Genomic DNA, 20,280 nt, shown 5'->3' on the forward strand with positions numbered 1-20,280 from the left:
GTTCATCATCTGCTTGAAGCCATGGAGGGAAGAATGGGATAGAGCAGCTTCAGGAAGGTGGTTCTGTAAACAGGGGCAGAGAGGGAACAAAAGAGTTGAGGTGTGCAGTCATCCTGCACTTTAGGAGTTTAACCAGGGGGAAGGGGGGTTACTGGAAGAACTTGTGTCCTCAAGTTGTTGGGGAGGATCAGCTGGCTGAGAAAGATGAGGAAGCTAGACCGACTGGATGAGAGGTGGTAAATAAATAGAGGCCGCCTGACCTTCCTTATTTAAATATTATCAAGAGCTGGTGGAGGACCTTGCACAAAAATCACACATGCAGGACAAATATAATTAGAGACATCAGTGTACTTTACAAGAATCCCATGGACGTTGGTAGAAAATGGACAAAGCAATGCAGTATATTTGGGACTTGAACCTCAAATAAAACCCAGAGTAAGCAGGTCAATGGTGAGCTTTCTACCCAATGAGCTATCCTGCTGCCTAACCTTTAGTACTGATGACTAACATGGGGGGTGTGCATAACAGTGTGTCATGGCTGTTGTGGTGCTTACACTAATTAATTGCCTCAAAGATCTTCTGGGATCTTGACAAATGGTCAACACGAATCTTGTTCAGAAATGCAATTACATTTGCAAATACAACTTGATCATGCGAAGGTTCTCCTGGAGCACATTCATGTCGAAGCATCATCAGTCAGTTTGAGCGATGATATGCTTCTCATGGTAATGGACACAAAACGGTGCAAATGTGGAATGTAGTTCCAGTTCAGGTGTGCATATTTCATGTATGGCTTATGAGTACAATTGCAGAATTAGTCGGACAACACCCAGGAGCATTCAATGAATGTATAACACAGAAAGGCAGACCTTTACGAATCTTTCCAACGATTTGGACAATCTCATTTTCTCCCGCAGTCCTGGAAATGTTCTTGACATGGATTGTGACAATCGGTGGCAGCTGTGATGTGACAAACGTCCGACGGGAGGCCTTCCTTGATGGGAAACCTCGTCGGCTTGAGATAGGATGTCGCTTCTTTGAGGACGAATCCACTCCTGACTCTCCCAGCTGCTTGAGGGATGGTTTGCGATGTTGGGAAATTCGAGAGGAGGATGTCCGGCCTGCCTGTGGATGAGATTGTAAAATGTTACAACAATCAATTCGCAATCATCTCTATTAATTATGATGAATCTCTATTAATTAACATATTCAAGAAGCAAACTATGAACATATTAATGGTCTGATCTCCGAGGCTGCGAGGTTTGAACCCTGGCCGAGTCATACCAAATAATTTTAAATTGGTGTGTGCTGCTTCCCCCCCCTCTCCCAACTCATATTCCAATTCCGCATCCCTTCCCCTCCCACCTCCAATTCAGCATCACTCCACCTCCTAATTCTAAGTCTGCATCCCTCCCCAATCCCAATCCCAAGTCCTCATTCCTTCCTCCCACCCCTTCCCAACTCCAAGTCCGAATCCCTCCCCCATACCAACTTCAAGTCCCTGCCTCACATCTTGCACAGAGTGATGCCATTGAAACAAAGGCTTTCAAGATCATTGGAATCTCCCCACGATGAAGCTGAGTCTATGGGCCTGTCACTTCATTATCACCGACAGTTCGTTGGTCTCTCTGTCTTCTTCCGCATCATTTCTGGACTTCCACCCTCTGCTTTCTCCGTGCTTTGACCCCCCCCCCCCAGGTATCTGCAGGATGCATGTGGTCCACCAGCAACCCCATCCTAGTAAAACTGCCTAAATGCAGAAACACTGCTCACCTCCACTCATTTATTCCTCTGTACCCTTGCCTATGGAACCACCTTCCATACTCTCTTCAATCTTATTCTTCCCTCCGGGTTTTCAAGACAGCTGTTCACCACCATCTCAAATCACCCCCATCCAAAACCATGATTATGTCTACACCCGTTAAATCACCCCCACCACTACAAAAGTTTTGCTGATGTAACTTATGTAACACTCCCAAAATTTTGCATGTTGTCCACTATTTGCGTTCTCCCTTACCCCTCATCCTTACCTGCATCTCGTTTGTCCGTCTCCGACGACTTTCTCCCTCTGCCCTGCTGTTGGTGTTTCCCCTTTCTCTTGCTGTTCCCTTTGTCATGTTGTGTCCTCATTTGTTCTGTGCCATAACTCTTCCATGAGCCTAGACCATGTAAGTAAAAAAAAAAAACTAAAAAAAACGCAAATGAACCGAATAGGAAATTATGCGTCATCTTTTTTTTTGTTGTTGTGATTTTCCTTTAACAGCATAATAGTCACTAACTGTTGAAACTGTTAAGGTTTGTCGGTGAATTAAATGAATGGAAAGGTAATTATACGTTGACAGATAATTTGTGTTATATTATTTTATTACTTCCGGTGGATGTGCAAACCAATAACTCTGAGCACCACTTGTGTAACAAAAAAAATAATATAACTGATAATTGCATGAATAACAATATTTGTAAACCTCCACATGCACTGTTTGGACCCAAGAGCTCTTAAATGAGGTATCATTCAGCATTGTATGTGCCGTGGTTACGACGTTTACTCCACTCAGACGCAATCAGGCAACTTGCACTTATATAGAGATAGACTCGGAAAAGTACTCGTCTCCAGTGATGGGAAAAGAAAGCAAAAGGTACCCATATCCAGTGACGGGAAAGGTTTAAGCTAATTTATCAATTTAAATTATTGCATGGACATTAACAAGATTAATTGTGTTGCAACCTCGGTTTCACTCAGAACCAAAGCTCTGAGCAACTTTTACCAACCACCGCAAAATGGTGGTGCAACATCAGGTGGCGGAGGTTGGATTTTTCTCATAAGAAGGCAAAATTTCGCCATTTCAAATTGCGTTAACAATTTAGTGTCGAATATCCTGCTTGTGAAATAATATTTGGCATCAACATTATTCAAGCCTGTACTCCCATCCTTTCAAAAGTGAATGTTGAGCTTTGCCTGCCTGCACAGCTTTTAGAACACAGCATGGGAAGCAGCTGCTGTAAATGGGAGACAGACAAATGCTTGGAGAGACACCATGGTTCACAATACAGTAAACGTTCGAATATCATGGGTTATAACAACGCAGGTTTTGACAAATCGTGGGTGATGAATTGTGTTCTGATTTCGTTATCACAAGATTTAATTTGGGTCATTTGCGGTTTTAAGCTGAGATGAGTCATCGTTTGCGTCCGATGCGTGTATGATTACCTCCCATTACGAGCCTTGAGGTGTTTCTCTCGCACTGTTTTTAATGAACGCAAATGTAAAGCAATGGTCAAAGTTAGTTGTGTCAAAAGGCAGAGAAAGGTTATGACATAGGGCAAAATGATAGAGTTGGTAGATCGGTTGGCTCAAGGTGAAAATGCTACATCTGTGGGCCACCATGATGTGGTCAATGATTGAAGGTAGAACCTTCCCCATTGCTCTCTTCCTCGTTCCTAAAACTTCATTTTCCCTCAAAACTCATTCGCAAACCTTCTCCATCCTTCAAACCTCATTCCCAAACCTCAATTTCCAACTCCATATTCGAACCTCATTCCCAAACCCCACTTTCTGACACCCATACTTGAACCACTGTTCTCAACCACCCATTCTTAAACCCAAATTTTCTGACATCCAGACTCAAACTCCTGTTCTCAACCACCCATTCTCAAACCCATATTTTCTGACAACCGGACTCGAACATCCCAACTGACTGAACCCAACTGATTCAAAGAGGGGCCTTGTTGTGCCTCTTTGGAAAGGGAAGGGTGATCACCAGGACTGCAACAACTACCAAAGGGTGACGCTGCTCTCAGTGCCAGGCAAGGTTTTTGCTTGGATAATTCTTGATAGGGTTCACCACCATCTGCTTGAGCACCAGCGCCCCAAGTAGTCAGGCTTTACACAAAAGAGGTCGATGATTGAGCGTATCCTTGCTCTTTGGGTCCTCACCGAGCGCAGATGGGAGTTTCGGCAGGGGCTGCTTGCAGCCTATATTGATCTGTGTAAAGCATTCGATTCAGTAAATCGGGATGTCCTCTGGAGGATTCTTGGTCTTTGTGGGGTGCCAACAAACTTGATCAATGTGATGTCTGAACTATACTCTGGAACTGAGAGTGCTGTGAGATGTGGTGATACCATCTCCAACTTATTTCCAGTTGTTATTGGAGTTCATCAGGTGTGTGGACTGCCCCCCACACTTTTCAGCGCTTGCATGGACTGGATTATTGGGAGGATGTCAGAGAGATCAAGCTGTGTTGCATCATTTGGTAATGTCAAGATCACTGACCTTGACTTCGCAGATGATGCAGTCATATTTTCGGAGACTCTGGATATCCTTTTGGGGGCACCCGAGGTGCTGAATGAGGAGTCTGAGCCAATAGGATTACAGGTTTCCTGGGTCAAAACGAAGATCCAGGCTTTCAATGACATGTTGGATACTGCTATCTTGTCTGTACCTGTTTGTGGTGAGGATGTTGAGGTCATGGAGGGATTCACTTACCTTGGCAGTGATATTTATGTCGATGCTGGCCATGGGGTGTGACACTGTCAGTATCTGTGTGGAAGGACAAAAGTCCAAGTCTTCAGGTCCTTGGTGCTTCCAGTCTTGCTCTACGGATGTGAGACTTTGCACTCTGACCAGGGATCTGAGATAGAGACGAAATTCCTTTGGTACCAAGTCTCTTCGGAGAATCCTTGGCTATCGCTGGTTGGACTTTGTGTCCAATGAGTGGTTGCTGAGAGAGACTCAAATGAGATTTGTTACCTGCATGGTCCATGAGCGTCAGCTGCAGCTGTATGGACATTTGGCTCGTTTTCCTGGTGTTGATCCTGCTCACCAGATTCTCTCAGAGAGGGAGCCTCATGAGTGGAGAAGGCCGGTGGGCTGACCATGTGCCTCATGGTTGCAGCAGGTTGATGAGCATCTCAAGGAGATGGGATGGGCCAGCTATCTGATTGGAGGATGGCCAGACGGAGGCCCTGGAGTACCGGCAGAAAGTAGATTTAGCAACGCGCTGCTCCGGCACATGCAACCATACTTTACCTGACCTGATCTGAACTCGAACCATCATTTTCAAGCACCCATTCTCAAACCCTTATTAGCCTCCGTTGGACTTAGTCCAAAATGGGGGCTCATGGATTTGGCCTCGATTTTCGTTTCCATGCATGTGTGTGTGTGCGTGTGTGTCCGCAACCATATCTCGAACATGTGTGGACCGATTTTATTCCTACTCGTCAGAAAACCAACATATGATGGTGTACATATGCATATCATTTTGTTTCATGATGCGATCAAAGATGGCCAAATGGTGGCCATTTTAGATGTAAAAAAACAACAACCTGTGTTGAACACATCCTCGTCCATTTCTCCGACATGCATTTCCTGATGTTGTTCAAACTTGGCACACAAATAAAAAAAGATAAGATGGCCAACTAACTCGCAGCCATTTTGTTACTTAAATGTGTCCCCAACCATTTCTCAGACATGCATGTTCCGATTTTGTTCAAATTGGGACAAGCACAGTAGATGATGGCATGCACAAGCACCTCACTTTATTTTGTGATCTGATTAAATGTGGCCAACTGGTAGACTGGCGGCCATTTTAGTTTAACATAAATATGGGCTTGTCCTTTAACTCAGTACAGCCAAATTACTAAAACAACGGGGGCTATGACATTTTTTGTCTATTTTCCTTGTTTTCTGAGGGTTAGCACCACTTATGGAACGAATGGAGACAAAGGGATTCATGCCAGAGCAGGTCTTTAACACCGAGACAGGATTTTTCTGGAGGAGGAAGAGGGTGCCACCTCATACCTTCCTCTCGAAGCAGGAAAGATCAGGTTTCAAGATGAGATGGTTAAGCGTCAACTTACCCTTCTCTTGTGTGGAATGCTGCAGGTGACTTCGTCGTAAAGCTAATGCTACTCTTCCAATCGCTAAATGCTGCTCTCCCCCTCCCCACTCACCCTTCCCATCCTTTCCACCGCTCCACCTCCCTTCCCCCTCCTCTTTAACATCACTATCATGATACAAAGATGTCTTGTGTTTTTTATTTACGGCAGAGTACAGTACGAGTACGTAATATTTTAACCCTCACCCACCTCACTGTTTTGTAATAAATTGAAAAGGGTAAAGTTTTGTGTTTTTGTATATTTTGTACCTTATTTATTTTATTTACATGTTATGTTTCAATGTTAATACGCTTTATATATATTTTTTATTCCAATTGTAATGTGTTTATTTCTGGCTGCTTTATATTTATTCCAATTGTAATGTGTTTATTTCTGGCTGCTGTCCACCTTCCTCGATATTTCCTCAAAGCCCAGGAACTGAACCCCCCTTTTACAATTGGCCCTTGACTTGCATGATCACGGTTTTAACTATCAAGACATTTTCAAGGATATTTGAAAATGATATTTGAGGGTTGATGGTATATACAAGGAGCTTGATACTCTAGGTCTCCAACTTCTTGGGTGGTATGAGGAATAGATCTGTGTAATACGAAAGCGAAATCTTCAACGGTCTTTGAAATATGGTGTACACAAAGTACATGGATGGTTGATCAGTCGGTCGGACAGAGCTCATTTTTAATGTCCACCGTCTCCGACCTTGTTGGAGGGGCAGGTTACAATGAAATAGTGAAGCCTTTAATCGTGTTGATCATGAATTGATGTGGATTGTGCTTAGAGAACTAGGGATGTCGCAGCACCTGGTATGGTTGATAAGAGACCTGAACAGTGTACACGAAACAAGAAGCTACAGTATGAACAGGGTATGGAGAGACAGAAGGGTTTGGAATTGGAAAAGGTGTTGGACAGGGGGTTAGACATTCACTCCCATTACTTGTTCAATCTGTATTGTGAGTACATTATGATGAAATCAAACTTGGATGGCAGAGGCTGGAGTCTGGATTGGAGGAAGACACATCAACAATCCATGGTATGCTGACGATACTACTCTGTTGGCATAAAGTAGAGGACATGAAGAAACTGCTGCAGACAGTGAAGAAGAAAAGTAAAAAAGCTGGTCTTTATTTAAACATAACAAGGCTAAAATCTTATCAACTGAGAAGATCGATATATTCAGATTGGGAATTGATAATGTGGAAATAGTGGAAAGTTTCATCTTCCTGGGTTCTAAGATTGAAGTGAGTTGAGAATGTGGAGGATAAATTAATTGATGGTTGGCATTTTGGAGAACAGCAATGTCAGAATTGACAGCGATCTGGAAAGATATAGATGTGACAAAACAAACCAAGAGGAGGCTGGTGATGTTTTGGTATTTCCATTTACAATGTGTGGATGTGAGTCATGGACAGTGAAAAAGAAAGAAAGGAAGAAGATTGATGGTTTTGAAATGTGGTATTGGAAATGAATGTTAAAAATTCCATTGGCTGAAAAAGAGAGCAAACAAATCGATGCTTCAAAAATTAGACCACCATGTACATTAGAAGCACTGATGCTAAAACAGAAACTGTCATACTTTGGACACATCATGCATGTCAAAAACAAAAATCTGGAGAAATCAACCATGCTGGATATTGTTCAGGTAAGAAGAGGAAGAGCCAGACCGTGTATGTGCTGAATGGATGGGATAAAGGCTGCAACAAAGCTGTCTCGGTGAAAGCTTCGGGAAGCGGTGCCTGATTGGGATGTTTGGAGAAATCTGATCATGAATGTTACCAGAAGTCAGACATGACTTGATGGAACGAGATGATGATGATGATGATTATTATTACTATTATTATTATTATTATTATTATTATTATTATTATTATTATTATTAACTCCCATCCCCTGAATGTTAGACGAATGGCGAATAACACATTTTAAGCACTATGACCTGAACCTAAACATCATTGATACTTTAACAAAATGACAAACAAGAATGATTTTTGATCACTTGTGGATTTCTGAACACTTTATCAAAGATTAGATTTGTCTGCTTGTCCTATCTGGACAGTGAAGTTTCTATCCACCTATTCAATCCTTTGCTGTCAATCCCATGTCAGTGTTCTTTTTTTTGTTTTTTTTTAATGGTTTTCACGACTACAGGAAAAGTATATTTTTTGGTATATTTTAAAGTGTAACGTGCAGGATAAGTTTAGCAGAAAGGTCAATGTATCGGCATGAAGTATGACCACCTTCAAACAACAGGAGGGCAGAAGAGTCGATCACAATGAGTGGAGTAGCATCGCTTGGAGAGCAGACCCATTGTGGATGGTTGGCAGATTATCCACCACCCTGATCATGAGCAAGCTATGTTTTACCGATAATCCAATTGTGACAGGGAAGTTGTCCTGAAAGCAACTCAATTTCCTGAAGCTGCGAATCAAAATCCATACTACTGATGCCTTTAACTGGATTTGAACTGCCAATGTTTGATTTGCCAGTTCAATATCCTCACCAACAAGCACACCACTGCACACATGGTATGGGAGATGACATGATTGTGTTGGGAGGTGAGCTTGTAAACCTACATTTGAAAGATGGTATCTGGATGAGTGGAAAGTCCTCGTAAAATTTCATGCAAAGTGGGCCCGTCAAGTGGGCCGGCAAACCACTGGCTGGGATTATGCTGTGGTTTCCCCATAAAGTATCCCACTGGTCTGTGACTAAAAGGTTAAGGCAACATCTCGTGCAATGAAGCTCTTACGTCATCACCCCTCAGCCACAAGCGAGTTGTCAGGCCGTAGAGGCTGATATTCCCAGCTCGGTTGTTTTATTGTTTTGTTTGCGAGAGAGAGAAATGTTAGATGTTTTACTTGTCGCAGGTAAGAGCCGTGGTGAAAAGAAATCAAACGAAAACATGTTTTCATAAGCAAACCCAACGAATGATAGATATTCTATCACGTCAAAAGGATTCATACCAGAGTTCTCCTCACATGCATTCAAACAGGCAAAAATAATTCTAACAAGTGTGCCAAATAATTATCAACATAATAATTATGAGATTATAAACTTCCTGCAAGCCTTTGCAAGTGCGAGCATGACACACAGGAGGTGTTTTTTTCCTTTCAAAAGCGAGGCTCATGAAAGAGCAATATTGAATTGACAGTGGGGAAACATGTGGGCTCAACTGGCAAGTGGATGAATGACCAGGAAAGGAAGAGAGAGAAAGAGAAAACGGGAGGAAACACTGAAACCAGCAAGTAAGGGGGTCAGGTTTGGAAGGGTTAATGGGGGGTAATAAAGATAATGGATCAGGATGCTGGTTGACACGAGGTGGCAGTGCACTGCCTACTTAAAGTCCTGGAGGAAAAAATGGGAAAGAATGGCTTGTGGAATGTAATTTCATCGACGAGAGAAGCGAGGAACAAAACACGTTGGGATGTACAGTCAGCCTGGATTTTGGAAGTTTAACTCAGAGCAAGTTACTGGAAGAACACCTGCATCCTGGAATAGATATAGGAAGGGTCAGATGACTGAGAGAGCAGAGGGAGAAATACTGGAGAATAGATGATAGAAAACAGAGAGACTTCCGACCTGTCTATGATGTGAAAAAAATAGACCTTACGCTTCAGCCTCATCACAGGAGATTCCAACTTTTGATGATGACGGTTTGTCTTGTACTATTTGATGTATTTGTTGTGAATATAAAAATAAAAGCCATGTATTTATAAAGAAGACCAAAGTGCTTGTTGAATCAAAACTCCGAGATGATCACAGCAGGATTAAAATACCAAGAGGTGGTAAGATAGACTCACCTTTTTCACAAGATTAATTTTGGATTGGCTGGAAGTTGCTTTGGTGAACTCAGCTTCTCCTGTTCCTTTAGCAACCATCACACCAGCTCCAGAAAGCTTGTTGCTGCCATGTTTTGGCCTACCAGGGCCGGTGTGGGATGGAGCTGGTTTGAACGTCGTTTGGTCGCTCACCTGCGAGATGTTATTCATCGAATGCTGAAAAGTAAGATACATTATATTAAACATTGGTGGTTATTATACAATTGCTGATTATAAAGCAAAAAGAAGCAAGAAAAGTATGAGAGATGAGCAAACTAAAGATGGGGTAAATTATCATGTTGACTCCCTTTCTTCATCAGTACCATCATTTTAAATCATACTGCACACTGCTGGGGTGAATGATCAGTGCATTTTATTCTGAAGCATTGGCATAACTAAGTGCGTGTCTCTCGTAGTTCAAATTTATGATTATTACACGCTCAATATAATGAAATGGAAAGTACTGGGTAGGGGTAAGGATAATGAAAATCGGATTACCTCTCTCTCTGTGATTAGGACCCTCTCTCTATGATAGATATCCTCTCTGTGGTAATGAGCCTCTCTGTAATAATGGAACTGTGTGTGATAATGGGACTTTCTTTGATAAAGTTTCAATATGACATTTTAACAGAAATAACTTCTCGCGTTTCAGTTTGTTGCTTTGTGCGATATTGAAATAGCATACCAGTTGGGCGAAGTCTGAAGCAGATATGTCAATATACTCTCTCCCATTGGTTTCATGGTTTGCATTGTATCAGTGTGTCTGTCATAAGCCAAATTAATTCTGAAAATCTTTCTGTGGTGTTCTGTCCGAAGGCAGAATCAATGCTGCCAAAGCAGTCCCACAGCAAGGATTACAGTGGATGGTTTGCCAATGCTTTCCCAGTCGAAGTCAGGGCAGGAATTTATAACTTGTTCAGAATTTCGGTGATATCTCACCTACTCATTTTGGAGCAGCCTTTGATTGTGTTGATAGTGAGGTATACCTTTACCCATATCATCGAAAAGTATAAAATAATGGGTATACCTTTCCCCATATCAAGGTTGGAAAACCCTGTGACATAATCGGTACAGTCAAAGTAAACCACCCCCTTGCCAAATAAATAAATAACAAATCCTTCTGCACACGACATCACCGGGGCACCTTCGGTGCCTCGACGATGCCGCCTTGCAGCACATAGAGTCGGAATTGGGAGGGAGTGGTGCACAATAATTGATTGATTAATTGCATAAATAAAATAAATAAATAATAATTGTAAAATAATTAATTTCTCAATCAGCTGCCGAATAGCATACCTAAACCACCACTGTTTCATCCGAATTTTGAAAATTAAGTAATTAATCAAAAAATGAATAATTACTCAATTAATTGATTTACCAATAAATCAAAAATATTCTTTATAGCCAAATCACTTGGTCAATGTCATGTCCAAATACCAGCTTCCTTGATCAAAATATGCCTGAGATATTGCCAGGATGAGAAATAAAATAAATAAGTCATTAATAAATCGATAATAATTAAGTAATTAACCAATTAATTGATCAATCAAAAAATTAAAACAATGATTTTTCAAAAGCACATCTTCACTTTTGTCCCCAAAGTTCAGCTTCCTAGCTTAAAGGATGGCTGAGATATTGCCTGGACAAACAAACAAACAAACAAACAAACAAGTCGGTAGGTGGTGATGGGTCGCCGAGCATGGAAACTACAAGATATAGAGAAAAATGGATGTCATATAGCGGATAGCGAATTCACCTTAAGATTATGCATATCAAATCTCATCCAGTTCCATCTACTGATAACTACTGTTATCATCTACTATCTACGAGATGATAACATCTACTAATAACATCCACTTGAATGAAAAGTACTGAAAATGTAGTTTGAAATAGGAAATCCCCAAAGTTCGAGGGGGTGCTGTGGGTGAACAAAGATGTAAATCGAAAATCCGGCTTGACAGTTTGTGCACAATGTATTCCAGACGATTAGTGTGAATTTTCATGACCATCCGACCATAACCCGAGGAGGAGTAGCATTTGGCACGAAGGCACCTCCAGCTCTCGCATATTATCGATTTTTGCACAAATTGACCTTTGACCCCTAACCAAAGCGAAATCGGTCAATATGTCCTGATGCAAAGTTGTAGTTCTCATTGAGTACCATGAACCTGCAAAGTTTCATTCATATCGATGCAGTCACCTGGTCGCAAGGGGGCCTTCAATTTTCGCCAATTTTCACGCATAACCTCTATCAGGTCACTCTACCCTGGATATGCTGCTTCTGCTCTCCCATCAATGGATGGAGGTTCTCAATGCCAGACAGGAAATCCGAGCCGTATCCCTGGACATATCACGTGCCTTTGACACAGTCTGGCACCCCACACTACTCACCAAACTCTCTTTCCATGGTATCCAAGGCCATCTCTCCTCATGGCTCGCAGACTTCCTCTCCTGTCGCAGTCAACGTGTGGCCTTAAATGGAGTTCTTTCATCCCCTCTTCCTGTGCAGGCTGGAGTTCCTCAAGGTAGCATTCTGGGCCTTGTTCTTTTTCTGGTTTTCATCAATGATCTCTCCGACTCTCGGGAAAATCCTCTATATCTCTTTGCCGATGACTCCACCCTCTGCCGTACCATCTGTCATCCCTCAGACCAGCAAGCAGCAGCTTCTTCGCTCACTGCAGATATGGATAAAATCACAAACTGGTCCAACACGTGGAACATGTCTTTCAATCCAGACAAATCTCACACTCTCACTATGTCTCTTAGAAAGGACCGTTTAGAACCCCCCCCCCCATCCACTTTCTCAACAATCCTCTGGAAGAAGTATTTTCTTTCAAGCTTCTGGGTCTCACTATCTGCCATGACCTTTCCTGGGAAAGTCACATTTCGAACCTCGCCTCAAAAGCCAGTTGCCGACTGGGAATCCTCCGTCGTGTAAAGTCCTTCCTCGCCCTCTTGAGCTCCTGACCACTACAAAGCTTTTGTCCGTAGACTGATGGAGTACTGCTCTCCCCTCTGGGCTGGTGCTCCTGCCTCCCACCTTAGTAGGGTGAATACACTGATTCTGGCTCACTTTTCCCCATGTAAATGAATGGGGGATTTTCAGCGATTCATTTTTTTTTTCCCTAAAAATAAACCCCCTTTTTATCCCAAGGTATGTTTATTTGTCTCCCCTTTAACCTGGGGACACTTTTTTTTTCAAATAATCCATGCAATAAGATAAAGATTTGTTCAAGTAGCAAAGTAGTAATGTGATTTGTTAAAGGTGATTCTAAAGAAATATCTGAAACGTCTAAGCCTCGGGACACTCTTTTTCAAATAACCGATGCATATTGTTTAGCTCACTCATTGAACCTATAAAGATTTGTTCATTCTCAAATTCCTTCAATAGTTTAATTTTCTTTGCACAATCATCCCCATCTAAAATATTGAAAAATAAAACATTTGAATCTTTATATTTTTTAAGATACCCCTTTTGTGCCATTACGAAATGATAAACTTCTCTTAATGCTCTGGTTTGACCACCTCCTGAGCCACAGGTTATTTTTTGTTAAGCCCCGCCCATTTTTCATAAGCCCCACCCACTTTCAAATGGAATTTTTTAAAGCCCTGCCCACTTTTCTTTAAGCCCCGCCCACTTTCACGAGGTATTCATAAGCCACGCCCACTTTCCTCTAAACCCCGCCCACTTTTCCGGGGAATTTTTTATAAACGCCGCCCACTTTTTCTTTAAGCCACGCCCACTTTTCCTAAGCCCCGCTTACTTTTGCTAAGCCCCACCTACTCTTACATCATTTCCAGTTCATCTCTGACTCACAAAGAAATCACAAGAAAATTCCAGCATGTTATGGTTTTGAAAAATTGCCCAAAGAAGGCCTGCGTGGGCTTGCCCAGGGAATTTCCAAAGGAAACCACACCCACCAGTCTTTCCCTATAAAAGCCTCAAGCCCAGGCTCCATTTTAAACATTTTTTTTTGCTGGTGATGGTGTGCTGTGTGCTTGCCTGGAACTCTCCGACTTGTATGGAACTAAACCTTCAAGTTGATGAACTGGATTCAAACCTCTTATCCATTGAGGTAAGATTTTATTTTCCTATTTTTAGTTCCTTTTCAACATCGACTCGTTTAATAATTAAATAACTTAATTAATACATTATTATTTTCTCTCACAGGAAATTGTATCTGAAATACGAAATGAAAATACTGCTTTTGCTACAACTTGGGGCGAAATTGTTGGCTTGGTTGAAGACCTTATGAGCGACCAAGACCCACAGAACGAGTTCGTCCTTGATGATCCAACCAAAGAGTTATACCTTGGAGACAGCAAAGTCCTGAAAAAGAGTTTTGCAACAATAGTACTCATTGTGAGTTATCAAGACAATACCCCCTGAACAAGCTATACCTTGATGAGCCAGAATACAAGTTTTACCTTGGAGACTCACAATTTTCAGACATTTTGAAAAATGGAGTTTTCCTTGATGATCCACAGTTATACTATGTGAGATCTATCACTGAAACCCATCAAAATTGGAAAAATGGAGAGTTCCTTGATGATCCACAGTTATACTATGTGAGATCTATCACTGAAATCCATAAAAATTGGAAAAATGGAGTTTTCCTTGATGATCCACAGTTATACTATGTGAGATCTATCACTGAAACCCATAAAAATTGGAAAAATGGAGTTTTCCTTGATGATCCACAGTTATACTATGTGAGATCTATCACTGAAACCCACTATATTTCTGGAAATTGTGTTTCTACCTTGGAGTCTTGGATAGATGGTTATATTTTTGGAGACTTGAAATGTGGGTTCTGGCTTGATAACTCACAATGTGATACATATCTTGGAAACTCAACAGGAATGTGGTTATACCTTGGAGACTTGGAAAGTTGGGTTTATTTTGGAGACTTGAAATGCTACCACTCTTTGGGATCTAAACCTATCAAGAAAGTTCTTACTCCATCTTTATACGTCATCAAACCTGAAAGCCTTAAAAGACAGAATTGGAAGAAGAGAAAAAAACATAAAAAATATACATTGTTCGTTCTGGGAAGAAAGTGCAGGCTTACTCCCCCTTTCTACATCATCAAACCTGAAAGCCTTAAAAGACAGAATTGGAAGAAGAGAAAAAAAAATATATATATATACATATACATATACATATATATATATACATATACATATACATATACATATACATATACATATATACATATACATATACTTATATATATATATATATATATATATATATATATATATATATATATATATACATATATATATATATATATATATATATATATATATATATATATATATATATATATATATATATATATATATATATATATATATATATATATATGGAAATCTCATTTTGAAAAAGACATTGTGTTGGGCGAGGATTGAGTTGGGGTTGAGATTTTGAATGTGAGGGTTGGGGTTGAGATTTTGAATGTGAGGGTTGGGGTTGAGATTTTGAATGTGAGGGTTGGGACACACACACACACACACACACACACACACACACACACACACACACACACACACACACACACACACACACACACACACACACACACACACACACACACACACACACACACACACACACCAACAAACAAAAGTTAAGCCTTGACTATTCAGTTGAGGATTCTGTGTTTGGGGTTCACAGATCTAAGAACGTCCCCCTTGACACACATTATATACTGTTATACACCTCGGACTTGGCCCTCTAGTGTCCACAAAGGTGCATAGTAGGAGGGAGTGAAGGGACAACCCATTGCTCCCATGGGTATTATCTGCTTAGTTTTGTCTTTTGTAATTCCTGTGAATAAAACGAACCTAAAATCTCTTCCCCTTCCAAATCATATATCTTATAAGTCCAAGGAACCGTATCTATTACATCAACAATTTTAAAAAGTTCGTTCGTCCATCGTTTAGTATAACCCTTTTCAAAATGAGATTTCCACCTATATATTCTTACAATATCACCAACTTTGAACTTAGGTTTTCTGACATTAATCTCTTTTTCATATTTTCATTTTGAAAATGTTTCTGATGGTTTCATATTTGTTGACGTGTGAATCGTGTCATTATACTTATCAACAATATCCTGAATAAAAGATGACCATTGTTGTGAACCGAGTTGTGTGAATTTTTTATATAGTCTCTCTTTTAAGGTACAATTAAAATGGTCAACAACAACTGCCTTCCCTTCATTAAAGGTACTGTATAATGTAATACTGTTATTTTTTTAGAAAATTCATAAATGTCTTGTTATAAAACTCTCTACCCTCATCAGTCCACAATTTTTTAGGTTTTCTCTTACTTTTATTAAATACCTGTTGAAAGGCGAACATAAGAGTATTTCCTGTTTTGTTTTTTAAAGGGACAACCCATGCGTATCTACTCCTCAAATCAATAACGGTTAAAGCATACTTGTACCCCTTATCATTATTGAGTTCAATCAAATCAGCGGACCAGATATAATCATCTTCCTTGGAATAAACTTTCCTTCTACGAAACTTTGTGAATATTGGTTTATGTAATTCATCAGCTAATTGCTCTTCAGTCTTAATGACATCATTAGAGCCTATAAGTTTTTTGAATTTCCAAGTCCAAGTTTCAATTTAGCACTGATCATCTTCTTCACAATGAACCGATCAACTTTTTCTCTCAAGGTTGGATTTTGTATCAGACAAATTATACAACATTTCTCTATCGGCTTCATGCTTTTCTTCCAAAGTTGTGGTATTCCCATAATCAATATCGTGTCTCATGCACACTTCATCAACTCTATTGATGGGTTTACTCCATGATTTAGGATTGTCTGCCTCATCTAATCTTTTATCCAAGTTTGTGCCTGGACCACAGAAAGAATCCCCTGGAAGATGTAATTCCCCTGGTATTCCAGTAGTTGTAAATTTACTTCCTGATAAAAACTTTTGTATATCTCCTCCTAGTTTGTGTTTAGAGATAAATTGATTTTTTTTTGAACCACACACCGAAGATATACCTTTTTGTATAACCGTGTTATTTTTACTTTTAATATATGAAATATTTTTCGTATTAGTTTTCTTTTTGCATTTGAGACAATAACTCATTTATTTATGAGAAAAAATTCCTGCAGAGTGCAAAAACCTTTTTAGTTTCCAACACACACATTTGAATCTTAATTTTTAAAACATAAAGAATCCTTAGAAATGCCTTCACTCTCTCCTCCATTTATTTAAGAAAAAAAATTAAAAAATGAAAAACTTGAATTAAAATGAATATCTTGTCGATGTCAATAGTCTTGTCGAAAGTATTGCAAATAGACTTGTCAATTCTTTGTTTTCCTCCTCGGTGGGTTGAGTTATTTTCTGTAATACCACCAATCTTTTTTTAATCTTACTGGTTTCCATATTTTGATATTTATTTTGTCTCACTCTTTGCTCCCTCTCCTTCTCCCTCTCCTCCCTCTCATTCTCCCTCTCCTTCTCTCTCCTCTTTCTTCTCCCTCTCCTCCTTCTCTCTCTTCTCCTTTTCCTCCTCTTCCCTCTCTTCTTCAACTCCTTCCTCATCCCTGATTATCCTTGAATCGCTTACACCCCATAGAATATCATACATATATTCATCAGGATTTCTTGTTATTCCTGTATCCAAAATATTTTTTTTTTTACAACAGGAAACCAATAAAATTTCTTTTGAATTTCTAAAAGAGCCTTACCTTTTCTTAACTTTATAATTTTTTTATTATTTAACATTCTAATTAAATCTAAAGTTGTCGGTTTATCAACATCAGCATAATGACAATCTTTTATTGAAAATAACTCATTCTTATGTTGTAGAACATATTTATTAAAATACCGAATACCCTTTTCTTGAAGGTATGCTTGGACACAGAAATGATAATTTTCTTGAAGCCTTCTTGCTGTCATTTATGTATTAGAAATATATGTTAGAATAATATTATGGCACGAAACACCTCCCCATCTTCCCATAGTTAAATCATTTTGTATTTCCTTACTTATTATATATAATCCTGTTTTTTCTGTTTTCATGATATAAACAAGGGCAAAACCATTATTATATTTACCCTTATTAAATTCTTTTATTTGTTGTTTACTAATCGTGGCCCCACAAAACTCATTCTCGATACCAAGTGGATAATATTCTTCCTTACGAGACTGATTTAATTGTTCCAGGTCTTCGAGGTTAATTTTAAATGACCAATTATACCCTAAATCATTAATATCATACCCCCATTGTTCTATTCTCAAACAAACGATACGCCCTTCTTTATAAAAATTTATTTTAATTCGAACTGTGAATTCTGTATGACCTGGAGGTGATATCAACACTTCTGTATCTTTGGAATACACGGCCGTTTTATTTAAGGATATATATTGTGATAAATCGCTTAATCTCACCAAGTCATTCGCATCAGTCGGGCTTGGATAATTTTTTAATTTATAAGCATTTTTCATGTTAATATTTTTGGTTATATTATATTTATGTCGTTCAGCCTGTGCCTTTGTGTAATAATTTGATAAATCAATATCCAGTTCTTGAGATACACCAAAGGTAGAACCATCTTTACCAACATAAGTCATTTATATTAGATTAAAAATAATATCATAAATTTTTTTATTTTTGTTGAGTTGAAATAACACATATAGACATAATTGACCATAACACTTGGAATTTAATTCTTGGACTTGAAATGTTTGATAAACACCATTCTGTAAGAATTTTATGACTTCAACAGGTGGTGGAAGACCAAAACTATCAAAATAATATTTGTCTTGACTATTAAAAATACAAACCCAATGAGAACCGTTCCCATTATTATCTTCTAAGTTCATAATAATATTCTTTGTATGTTTTGGCACATTTGTTAATTCATCTCTCATACAAATAACCACATTATGAATTTTTAATTTCTTACAATATTTGACAAGTTGTAAATTTGATGTTGTATTCTTTCCAAATTCTTTAAACCACTCATCAATGCTCATTTATTTATTAGAAAGATATAATCCATTACCTCTTTTCGTTAATTTTACACCTGCTTGTGCTTTAGAAGAAAGCATATCTCCAACTAAAAATCTTGCTTTATCAGGCAGACCTTAAAGTTTTTCAGCAAAATCTACAATTACACCACTTCCACTAATTTGTTTCTCCAACTCTTTGTTATGTCTTTCCAATTCTTTTTGAGCCTGGAGTTGAGCCTTCCTTTCGTTGGCAGTTTTCACCGCTGTTGAAATACCACCCGTCAATGCTCCAACCGCACTTGAACCAGCAAATAAAGGAATTAGAAATGGGAGAAATCCTCCACTCGTCTCTCTTATTGAATATTTTTTCAACATTGGTTTTGTCATTTTAATTTTAAGTGAGCCAGTGTCATTCAAGATTTTAACCTGTTCTCTTGTGAGCAAAACATCAATTCTTACTGCTCCTTTTCTCTGAATTGTATTAACGTTAATCGTACAAGGTTTTTGATTTTGAACACAAGATGATAGTTTATGAAGATTGATTTGATTAACATATGCCCCAGTTGGTACTTTGCCAATCATTTATTTAACAAAAAATTATGTGAGACTAATCATCACACCATTATCTGTATTAATCTGTAATTCTGTTTCTTCCAAAAGCAAACAATATGTATCAACTTCTTCACTCTCTCCTCTTTCAATGTATAGGGAAGTATCCACTCGATTAGACTTTATAGTTTCCTTTTGAGCGCTCAGGTCAAACGCATAGATTGTATACAAACTTGTAAGTGCTGTCATATCCAAAATAGGTTCTTTATTTCCATTACTTTCACACACCTTTTGGTAAGACTTGTATGCTTCAGCAAAATCATTTTTTTCCCAATTAATTTCCAATCTATCTCGTGGATAAAATGTTCCATCTAGAGAAACGCGAAGTTGTTTCACCTTAGCATTATCACTCAATGCATTATTCTTATCAGTCGCAGTATCACCATCTGGCTTTTTAAAAATGATCCACAGATATCGTGGCTTTCCTTCCAGAACACCCAAATTTCACGTGTAAGTGGTTTGGTTGAGTTTAACGTGTTGACATCTTCTTTTGAGGTATGATACACTGAGTGGTTTCTTTGAGTTAAATCTTCTATTCAACATCTCTTCTGTTTTAAGATTAGGAGTATATTCACTGATATACCAACTCATTTCCTCAATTACAAATTTATTCTGATCACAAAAATCATTACCAACACCAAAAAGCAATCTATTTTCATTATCATTCCTTTGTAGTTGAAATCTAATTTTCAGACCATACAGAACTTTATCATGATCACAAAATCCAAATATACCTTTAAGAGGAACTGCCACAGTAAAACTATTTCTGCTTTTGTATCGTCATTATACGCTCCTTTCCTTTGAGTATATCCAGGGTCTGTGTTTGTTCCCGTTGACATATCAGGAATAAAACCTTCGACAGACCCCTTTCCCATTCTATCACTGAATGTATAGAGTGTAAATTTCATCATTTCAGATACAGCAGAGACATAATCAACCGCTTCAACTTCTTGTGTTCCAATATACAAACGCACACTAT

General features: G+C 39.0%; 1 protein-coding gene across 7 annotated transcripts in view; it reads right to left on the minus strand.

Annotated features, from left to right (window-relative positions):
* LOC147012760 (uncharacterized) overlaps window positions 1-20,280 on the minus strand; it is a 345,711-nt gene that overhangs the window by 176,565 nt on the left and 148,866 nt on the right. For all 7 annotated transcript variants that reach the window (XM_085853917.1, XM_085853918.1, XM_085853915.1 and 4 more), the window contains 2 exons: window positions 9,691-9,885; window positions 870-1,125 (listed from right to left, as the gene is read on the minus strand). In XM_085853917.1, the coding sequence (XP_085710043.1) occupies window positions 870-1,125; window positions 9,691-9,885 (451 nt within the window). The remainder of the gene's footprint in view (window positions 1-869; window positions 1,126-9,690; window positions 9,886-20,280) is intronic.

Source organism: Eptatretus burgeri, chromosome 14, assembly GCF_056783735.1.
Source record: "Eptatretus burgeri isolate ZD-2024b chromosome 14, Ebu_testis_v1, whole genome shotgun sequence".
NCBI classification, from domain to species: Eukaryota; Metazoa; Chordata; class Myxini; order Myxiniformes; family Myxinidae; genus Eptatretus; species Eptatretus burgeri.